This window comes from Brachyhypopomus gauderio, chromosome 1 (genome assembly GCF_052324685.1).
Source record: "Brachyhypopomus gauderio isolate BG-103 chromosome 1, BGAUD_0.2, whole genome shotgun sequence".
Taxonomy (NCBI): Eukaryota; Metazoa; Chordata; class Actinopteri; order Gymnotiformes; family Hypopomidae; genus Brachyhypopomus; species Brachyhypopomus gauderio.
This window is the reverse complement of record NC_135211.1, coordinates 51,295,261-51,305,221: the sequence shown is the minus strand read 5'-3', so window position 1 is coordinate 51,305,221 and position 9,961 is coordinate 51,295,261. Positions and strand designations below refer to the sequence as shown.

General features: G+C 41.9%; 1 protein-coding gene across 2 annotated transcripts; it reads left to right on the top strand.

Annotated features, from left to right (window-relative positions):
* Positions 1–718: 718 nt before the first annotated feature.
* LOC143524860 (C-type lectin domain family 4 member M-like) lies at positions 719–3,797 on the top strand. 2 transcript variants are annotated; one of them, XM_077018295.1, is made up of 5 exons: positions 719–903; positions 1,897–2,175; positions 3,047–3,192; positions 3,322–3,428; positions 3,525–3,797. In XM_077018295.1, the coding sequence occupies exons 1-5, from the start codon at positions 777–779 to the stop codon at positions 3,670–3,672; spliced, it is 807 nt and encodes a 268-aa protein (XP_076874410.1). In that variant the 5' UTR covers positions 719–776; the 3' UTR covers positions 3,673–3,797. The 2 variants fall into 2 exon arrangements, with proteins under 2 accessions (XP_076874410.1, XP_076874411.1); XM_077018296.1 differs by lacking the exon at positions 1,897–2,175.
* The last annotated feature ends 6,164 nt before the right edge of the window (positions 3,798–9,961 follow it).

Here is a 9,961-nt window from a genome sequence, read left to right as displayed (position 1 = left end):
CTAGATTAAAAAAAATTATCTATGCCCACCCCTAATCACAATATATTAATAATGTGACCATACAAGGGTCAAAAGGGCTTGTTGGACTACATATGACAGGGTGTAGTGCCTGTGCTTTCTTCTGGCTCCACTCTTTTAGATATGCTGCCATAATTAGATCTGCTGGAGTCCATCACTGTACACTATGTCCCAATAATTTAGACTCCTCAGTATTGGACATGTCTAATAACCCCTACACCTGATGTCATGCTGTTAGTTGAGACTGAAGGAGAATGGGTCCAACATTTGAGTCTTGGTTCCTCTCAAGTAGAATTTAAGTGGAATATATAACAAAAACATTAATGTTTGTCTTAGCTTACTGGTACAATTCATCGCAAACCTAGAGTGTGTGCATTTGAGTGCTGGAAAGGCAGAGATGAAATTCCTGCATGTGACACATTTGGTTCTCTGTTGTGCTGTATGTGGTCCTGCGATATTCTGGCCTCATTTGTTTGTTTTTATTTTCTGAAGAGTTTACAGACAACATGGTCAGATAGTTGAATTCTCCTTTTTTATGACTTCAACAGGTCACAGCCTAATTTCACATTATCTTTAGCAAGCAGACACCCACGATGTAACTTTTGTAAAGGAGGAAGTGAGAGTTCAGACTAACAGGGACAAATATATAGATATAGTGGGCTAAATTTCAGCACACTTTTTTTCATCTGTGTGGACTGATTCATTTGTGTGGACTGATTTACATTTCTCTCTAAGATCAGATTCCCGAAGAGAGAACAATGGAAAATAGTAATAATATTTATGAAAATATAGAAGATACTGAAGACAAAATATATTATTCAGAAGACAAGAATCTGAATAAACTGGATACTCACAGGACCAGAAAACCCCCCCAAAAAAGCTCAGGTCAGTACACACTTAAGTTCAGTACTCAGTTCAGGTCAGTAGGCTATACTCTTAAGCTTTCTCTCTCTGCCTCATATGCATGTCTTTATAACTGTATTGTTCTGTATAGTGTTTTAGATAATGCCTATCCGTAATCTATCCCTAAACTGTTCTTATTAAAAACGTTTCCCAAGCTTATTAAACAAGCCTTAATCATATACTTATTGACATATCATAAATGTATGTGGTTGAGTGAATGGTTTCAATGTTTTCAGTATGATACAAGCTTTCTATGGATGCAGGTTCAATACTTCCAACACAATGTCCCCTTTGCTTTTTGGGAATTTCCGTATAGTCAGGGTAGTTAACACAGTTTTTCACAACAAGGAGATGTAACAGAAAATTTAAAAAGCCAGAGTAAAGTGTTCTCATCTTGTAGATTAAGCAGGATATGGAGGTGAGGTTGCTGGCACAACTAACATTTAATGGACTTGTAGACAACTTGCACAAATAACAAATAGTGATCTCGATGGAGACACGGAAGGAAGGTCAAAGACCGACAACATACAAGACAAGAAGCAAGCAAGACACAGGTGTAGCACATAAAGGATGACGCAAAGATACTGGTGAAGACTGAACACTAACGGGACACAACAAGGGAGTGTGGCCAACACACAGACACACATCCTTGCGCGTGCACACACATTATAATCATCTTAACTAATAACAATTATCATATATAAGGCAATGGGCAATAGACTATGTGGTGGTTTGGTGTAAAATCAAAACACTGAGACAAATTGAAAAATTCAGTACCTACCAGAGTCTATATGAAAATACTATATATAATTACCAAGCAACAGAGAACTCCACACTGACCACATTGGTCTGAAATTCATGTGATGTACTGTTACACCCAGATTAGTATGTGTTAAGTTGTATGTCAATTGATTATTTGATATTTATATCTTTATTTAAAAAACTATTTTCTTGCTTCACAAACCATCACTACAGGGAGCAGATGTTCCAGACTGACTGCAGTGTGTCTGGGGCTGCTGTGTGTTCTCCTGCTGACTGTCATCATAGTGATGTGGGTCAAGCTCACTGCAGAGAGGGACCAGATACAACTCAGAAACAACAACCTGACTATTGAAAGAGACCAGCTACAGACCAGTTACAACAGATTGACAGTAGAGAGAGACCAGCTTCAGACCAGTTACTACAGATTGACAGTAGAGAGAGACCAACTAAACAAAGAGAGAGAAGAACTCCAAAGAGAGTTTTCTGAACTGAGTGAGTGAACATTTATATGCTGTTACAGTACTGTCCAAAACTCTTAAGCAACCAAGATATGGGTATATGGGTAGTCTAGTCAGTGTTTATTTACTTTAAGTGTGTCATCATTGTAGCAAGCTTCATTTGCTTTTCTCTCATATAGTTCAACAGTTCAATAGATGGTGAGTCTCTGTGCTGGTCTTCCTCTATGTGTACATATAGAGACATCAGTATGTCAATATGATCATCATGCTAAAACCTTTTCAAATAAGTTAATTTCCCATATCTGTCACGTAGGGCTACGCCCCCCTCTCTTAGCTGTCACTCTGGTTCCCTGTTCCTCGTGTCTGTGTTGTTCCTTGCCCGTTATTCCCGTCCTGCTTGACTGTTTCTATGGTTTCCTCCCTGTCTGCCTCGCCCGAGTCGTCATTGTGTCCAGCTGTGACTAGTTTAGTCCTGTGTACTTATATCCCTGTGTTTCCCTAGCCTGTGCAGTCTCTTGTTCACTGTTCTGTGACTCCTGGTCTGTGAGTACTTCTGGTTCCGTTGCCCAGTCGCCCTGTATTTCTGTATCCTGGTTGTCTGGTGTGTCTATGCGTTCTACCCGTGTTTTGTTTAAGTATATCGTTCAGTGCCTTAGTCCCTTGTTGTACTCCGTGTTCAGTTATGCCACTCCGTGTTTCATGTTCGGACTCCTTATCGGATTTGACCACTGACTTCCTGTTTGACCCTGAGTTTGGAATTCCCTTTATTAAATCTCGCTCTCCTCAGCGTTTGTGTCCGCCTCCTCACTCTGCAGCATACGCTGCGTTACAATATCATTCTTAAATGTTATGTGAAATAGTTTTTCAACTTACTGATTATATTTCTTTGAAAATACCATCACAAGGAAAGGCTGAAAAGCAGTGCTGGAAACAGGTCTTCAACTCCAGTATGTACTTCATCTCTACTGAGAAGAGGAACTGGAGTGAGAGCAGACAGGACTGCAGAGAGAGAGAAGCAGACCTGGTGATCATAAACAGCAGAGAGGAACAGGTGAGGGGGGGAGAGAGAGAGGGAGAGAAGCAGACCTGGTGATCATAAACAGCAGACAGGAACAGGTGGGGGGGGGGCAGAGATATCTGATTTTAGACTTTTTATCATACCATGTTATCACAATGACAGGAGTTCATCAGACAAATCCTTGGCAGTATTTATTCTTGGATTGGCTTGACTGATGTTGAAAGAGAGGGAACTTGGAAATGGGTGGATGGATCAGCACTGACTACTGGGTAAGAAACCACTGAACTAAACTCATGATGGAGCTAATATCTCTTGCTCCTCATTACATTATACAACACAGGTGATGTTTTCATTCTCTCTTTCAGATACTGGGACACACTGGAACCCAACAGTCGAGCAGGGGATGAGGACTGTGTCATAACTGGCCAGCCTGGTTTGAACCCTGTGTTTAACTGGGCAGATTATCAATGTAATGTCAGTTTTATTTGGATCTGTGAGAAACCTTTAAAATGACAAAGGGAAAGAGCAACTATAGCCACCTTAATTTAAACATGGTTCCCTAGAAGTTTAATTAAAAGTTTTTAGAAATTGGGATTTTTGTATGTTTTTGGCTTTAAATTAAAATTGGTATAGGCTGATTATCCTTGTATTGACAATTTTTGAGTCTGTATCTGATTAAACCTTATATCTTCACTCTTAATGAGCTTCTGTCTTCTGCTGTGAAGCTGGTATATGAGAGAATTGTGGAGGTTAAGCCAGGAGATAAAATTGGCATTTCTCTTTTCACACATATTGTCAGGGCTGTACCCGGAGCCGCTCCTCCTGTCGCCACAGGAGGGGACTCACGAGTCAGTGCTCGCTCCCGAGCCAACACTCATTCGCAGACCAGCGTTAGTTCATGAACACGTTCGCAAACATAATGTAATCAGCAATGACGACCTGCAGCTGTTCGCCTTCCTATTTAAGGAGGGCAGCTGCAGAGTCTCATTGCTGAGTTGTTTGTTGCCGTCTCCACGCGCTTTCAGCCATCCTTCTCCTTGCGTTCTATGTTTCTTTGTTGCACTTACCTTATTCTTACCTTATCTTAATTTCCCTGAGGGAAACCTCCCAAAGGGATCAATAAAGATCTATCTATCTATCTATCTATCTATCTATCTATCTATCTATCTATCTATCTATCTATCTATCTATCTATCTATCTATCTAGTCGCTGTTTTCCCTGTCGTTGTCGAGTTTTCTCACTTCTTCGCCACTTCTGGCCAATCTTAAGTTTTCCAGCCCTGTTGTTTCTCTATCCAGTTTTGTTCGTTATTTTGAGAAGGGTTTTTCGTTTGCTCCTCGTTGTGGTTTGAGAGCCAGCTACTTCTCCTGGCGTCTTCAGTTTGTTTCTTTTGTTTTGGTTTCCTCGCATTGAGTATTCCGCGATCTTTTTGGTTTCTCTTTCTGTTTCGAGTTTTCCTCCGTTCTTCCCTTTCACCGAGGTTTTTTTTTCTTTTGGCGCTTTTCCCGCATTCCTTTTGGCTGAGGTTTCAGTTCACTGTTTTATTTTGTGATCGGCATTTAGGTCTTCCCTATTCAACATTACATGCGGGTTCGCATTCCAACGCGTAACAGAACAACTCCGCCCTAACTATGGACCCAGCTACATCACAGGAGATAGTGGATTTGAGAACTGCCATTTCACTACAAGGGCAGAGGTTGGGTAATCATGAACAGACACTCTAACAAATATTAGGCCAGTTACAAAACCTAACCGCTGTCATGCAGGCCGCCACGCAAGCAGCACAACAACCTGTCAGCCCAAGCAGCTCTAGTGAGCCCTCTGCTGCAGTGGCATAGTTAGAGCCTGCCCTGCCCGCTCCTAGACATTACACCGGGGACCCTGAGGAATGTAGGGGTTTTTTTGCTTCAGTGCTCACTTGTTTTTGAGCAACAACCCTCGCGCTTCCCTACCGACAAAGTGGCTTGCGTCCTCACTCTCCTCTCAGGCAAGGCGTAGCCTGGGCGACACCCATATGGGAGAACCAACCTGACCTATGCGCATCTTATGAACGGTTTTCCCAGGCCATGCAGGGAAGCGTTTTATCACCCTGCCTCTGGAGGCGTAGTGGGCGCCCGGTTACTGCGTATACGCCAAGGCAAGCGTTCCATGTCTGACTACTCTTTGGAGTTCATGACGTTGGCCGCCAAGAGTGGGTGGGGTGCTACAGCATTGTTGGCCACCTATCAGGAGGGGCTGAACCATGATTTGAATGATGAATTAGCCGTTCTTGACCCCCCTGATAATTTAGACTCCTGCATAACTCTTACCGTCTGGCTCGATAACAGGCTACGTGAACGGAAATAGCGGCGTCGGTCTCAGCCCACGGACTCCTCATATGCCGTCAAATCTAGCTCTGTTCCTGAGGAGGATGAGGTGAGAGACCAGCCCATGCAGACAAGACCAGCCCATGCAGTTAGGCCATACCCGCCTGACACAGCAGGAGAGACATTCAAGCATGCTAGGGGGTCGCTGCCTATATTGCGGAAAAGAGGGGCACGAACGAGCCGATTGCCCCAGCTTACAGGGAAAAGAGCAGGTCCGCCGGTAGAAGGGAGGCCTCCGGTGGGCCTTTCTAGTTCTCCCCATCTGTGTGGTCTCACACTCCACGTGGGGTTGTCATGGCGTGGGGCTGACGAACACCGGTTAATCGCGTTCGTCGACTCAGGTGCGGCAGGGAACTTCATATATGCCGCTCTGGTTGAAGACCTACAGATACCTCTGGTTCACTTAGGGACGCCCCTCGTTGTGGCTGTGGTTGATGGACGTTATCTTGTCTCAGGAGAGGTCAATAAACAAACCATTCTGCTTGACATGAAAATAGGGGGGCATGCCGAACGTATAACCCTGTATGTCATTAGAAGAGGTGTATTCAACTAAGGATTTTCATAGTCGAATCTGATTTGTCAGATTTTCCCTTTAGTCGACTAATAGTCGAATCAGGGTTTTTTTTTCTAAAGCACCTAAAACATGATCCTGTTCTCATTCAGGACTTTTTTTTTGTGTGCGTTGTGTGTAGGTTCGCATTCCGACGTGTAACACATATAACTGTTATCAGTACGCTGCTACTGACACACTGTAAATTCCCATAACAAAATGGTTTCCATTATATTTTACATTTCTGCTAAGTGAGCAGGCCATGATGACACAACAGGGCCGGCCCTTCCATTAGGCGACATAGGCAAATGCTAGGGGAGCCGGCTGTCCAGGGGGGCGCTCGCGTGCATGCGTTTTTGTTTTTTTTTTTTTTTTTTTTTTAACAAATGAACAATTAATAAATGTGAAAACAAGCAAAGTCCACATAATCATAATTTCATTGTTTAATAATATTAGTCAAATTAATAATTCTTATAATAACAACACACGACACCTCTCACCCACGCGCCAACCCGCCCTCCCGCGCGCGCTCTGCGCACCTCGTTACTGTTTCTCTGTGGGGAAAAAGACACCACAGAGTGAGTGACATCTCCTCAAAAAGACGTCAAAAAGGCAGAAGTCCTCTGGTGCCCAGGGTAGAAAAATGAGAAACGTGGAGGAGGAAAGGTGGCAAAAAACAGGTAATATAATGGTAATATGTGGTGAATTAACACTATACCATTGGCGAAGCGTCAGGGACTTCAACGCCTTCTCTGAAGGTTAATTGATTTTAAAAAGGATGCTTTATCTATTATATGTAATATATGTTAATAACGCTTCACCAATAATTTGTATTTTTCCTATAAATCGGCTTTCAAATCCACTTTTCGTACTTGTGCTTGAAAAAAACCTCAGCGGTGAAATAAAAAATCAACCAATCAGAATATTTCACACCGTTGTTTCTAGGTAAAAGAGAGAAAGGCCCTTTTACATTGAGAGCTTTTATTATAGATTGGCAGTTTTATCAACCAATCATATTATCAAATTAGAATCGTGGGGGCGTGCTCCAATGGTCTCATTTTTATTTGAAACAAATCCAAAATGTTGCCAATCTGTAGCTGTTGTGTTTTTCTTTGAAACCAGCTCGCTTGACTCACAACTAACACTCAATCGTCATTGTGGCTTTTTCCCCTCTGTATGATCTTAGTGAAAACCGCCACTGTCATCATACTGCCCAATCCTAGTAGGTGCTATGATTAGCTTAGCTTAAATAAATATATATACTAAAACACACATATGCTCCTCTGTTCATTGTGGATGCACTTTTGAAATAATAATGTTGCAATAGGCAAATTGCCCTGATTTGCACTGGTGGTAGTTGTTGTTTTTAGTTTCTTTTTTTTATTTATTATTAATATTTAAAAGTTGTTCTCTGCACTATGTTATGTAAAATCGTTTTAAAATATTTTTTGTGCAACACCTTTATATTTATTGCTTGTTATATGGTAATATTTAAGTCATTTGCTTTTTATTTGTTTCTTTAATAGTGACACAATCAACCCGATGATTGATGGTACAGGGGGCACCAACCAAAATCTCGCCTAGGGCACCACATTGGTCAGGGCCGGCTCTGTGACACAATATAACAATTATCAAGATGTTCTTATCCCAGAAGAAGTTCCTTGGTATTTTACCTGAACATTTGTAAAATATGTAATAAATACCTGCTGTAGCTCATTCCTCTCATGAACCACATGATATCAATTCATTTCTGAAGGGTAGCAATCAGTTGTTTCCTTTAGTCTGCATTTAACTAAATGAATGAATGTTCAATTTATATAGCACCTTTCAGAATACCCAAGGCACTTTACAATTTTAACACAGGTACAAGTCTCAGACAACCAATCACACCGGCGAGAAGCGGCAGCCAATCGCGCACAGCGTACTCTCTACAGGGATCCACAGCCCCCTGGGGGACTGAATGGGGTGCAGGAAGGGGAGAGAGGACAGACCCTAGTGGCAGAGCACCATCCACCACTGGGCATACAAGCACACACACATTCATGCACACTGAAACAACTACTTTTTATTGAACAGAGAGAGACAGACTTTGTCAGGGACTCCCAATTTACGTAACCTCCATGTTTTGGACTGTGGGAGGAAACTGGAGATCCCGGAGGAAACCCACGCAAACACAGGGAGAACATGGAAACTCCACTCAGATAGGGACTTGAACCCAAGACCCCAGCGCTGAGAGGCAAACATGCTAACCACTAAGCCACCGTGCTGCCCACAACCTATGGCTGAATCAGGCTGGTATCCCAGGTACTATGATTTCACTTGACGCCTTTCAAGTTTCACCACATTCAACATCAAATCTACTACTACTGCCGCTCTGGGTTTTCGGTGCTTTAACACTGGGCCCTGGGCAAGAAAGCATTTCATCTTGTACTTGTACAATGTATGACCAATGAATCTGATTCTGTCTTTTGGAGAGCATTGTCAGGGTAACCATAATCCCGTCCACTCACGAAAATGACACCAAAAATGACACCAAATGTTTTCCATCCCTAATAAACCTGGTCTGAATGATTGTGTGTCTGCATGTCCGGTGATGGATAATGCTGTGTCCCGAGTGTTAACTCCCCCCCCCCTCTAAGGGCCTGTGTCAGAACCCCTAAGTACTTTCTAAATAAGCTTTCTTGTGAATAGGTTTTGACTTGAAGAGTTTGGAGAAATCAGACTCTAATTTCACTTGAAGTGGTGTTTAACTAACTTTTAGAAGTGTTATTTTAATGGAGGTGATTGGTCAGTTAACTTGTAAATCTGATTAATATTCTTTCCTTTATCTGGAGGGGGTTTATGTAGAGAGGGGCTCTTCTGTCCATGATATTCCACAGAATCCATATAAAACACATGAAAAGAGATACCTAGAACAAAGAAAAACGCAGAAGTTCAGAGCACGATGTGGTGTTTAACTCCTCAATGACGTAGTAAAATGTCTGAATGCTGTGTCTTGTCTGTCCTTGCGACAAAGTACTAATTGTAGCAGAGTGGGATTTTGTAGTAGTTCCACTAATTGATTCCTGGTAAATCGCTGAGCAGTCCTGTTTAAAATCAGGCTGCTTGGATGTGCTTCTTCATTTTTCACTCCCTTTCCATAATACCCAACTATGGAAGCATATTGCTGCCAAGAATGTTTAAAAAAAATCTTCAGCATGTCATTATTACGAGATCCTTATGTCGTTTTTGTGCAGTAGCGCCCCTAGTGGTCCCACAGCCAGGCAAAATCTGTTTATCCACAAAAAATAACTAATATAGCCAAAAATTCTTAAAACGCAAACACAACATACCGATTGTATTTTTAAAACAAGTATAACTGCCTGCATACCGATTTCATCCATCTACACGTAACTGTTCGCGAGAAATCCCATTCTGGACACACCGTGTTTACATGTGGTTTACACATGCAACTTGACTCGCCCTTTAAATTGCCCTTTTAAAAAGTCTATAATGTAAGATTACCATGTTTTGTCACCTAAAATTCACTTACTATCAAAACATCCATATCACACTTTCAAACAGCATATGGAATATTGGTAAATACCTTAATTTATTTGCTCACGACATCTTTATAAAAATCTTTATAATTCTCTCCTTTGCTGCGAGCAGCAAAAAATTCTCAGCGAGTTTTTCCGCGACATTGCAGCATCGTTTTACCTAATCTGTTCTTGAATTGCAAAGCTGCATCTGTTAAATTTTGAATTCTGTAGCTTTTATTGGTCTGAAGGGGGGTTGTGGTTTTTAAGGCGTCATTTCAGTGCCAAAACTAGGGGCAGCAAAAACACATTTCAGGAGCATAAATATGTCGCGAGCACAGAAAGCCGAATTGCGTGTGCGTTTGTG

Excerpts from the sequence above, each read along its gene's own strand:
- LOC143524860 (XM_077018295.1), top strand. The coding sequence starts at position 777 with ATGGAAAATAGTAATAATATTTATGAAAATATAGAAGATACTGAAGAC. Across the intron at positions 2,176-3,046 it reads AAGAGAGTTTTCTGAACTGA|GAAAGGCTGAAAAGCAGTGC; the intron begins GTGAGTGAACAT and ends TACCATCACAAG. Across the intron at positions 3,193-3,321 it reads TAAACAGCAGAGAGGAACAG|GAGTTCATCAGACAAATCCT; the intron begins GTGAGGGGGGGA and ends TCACAATGACAG.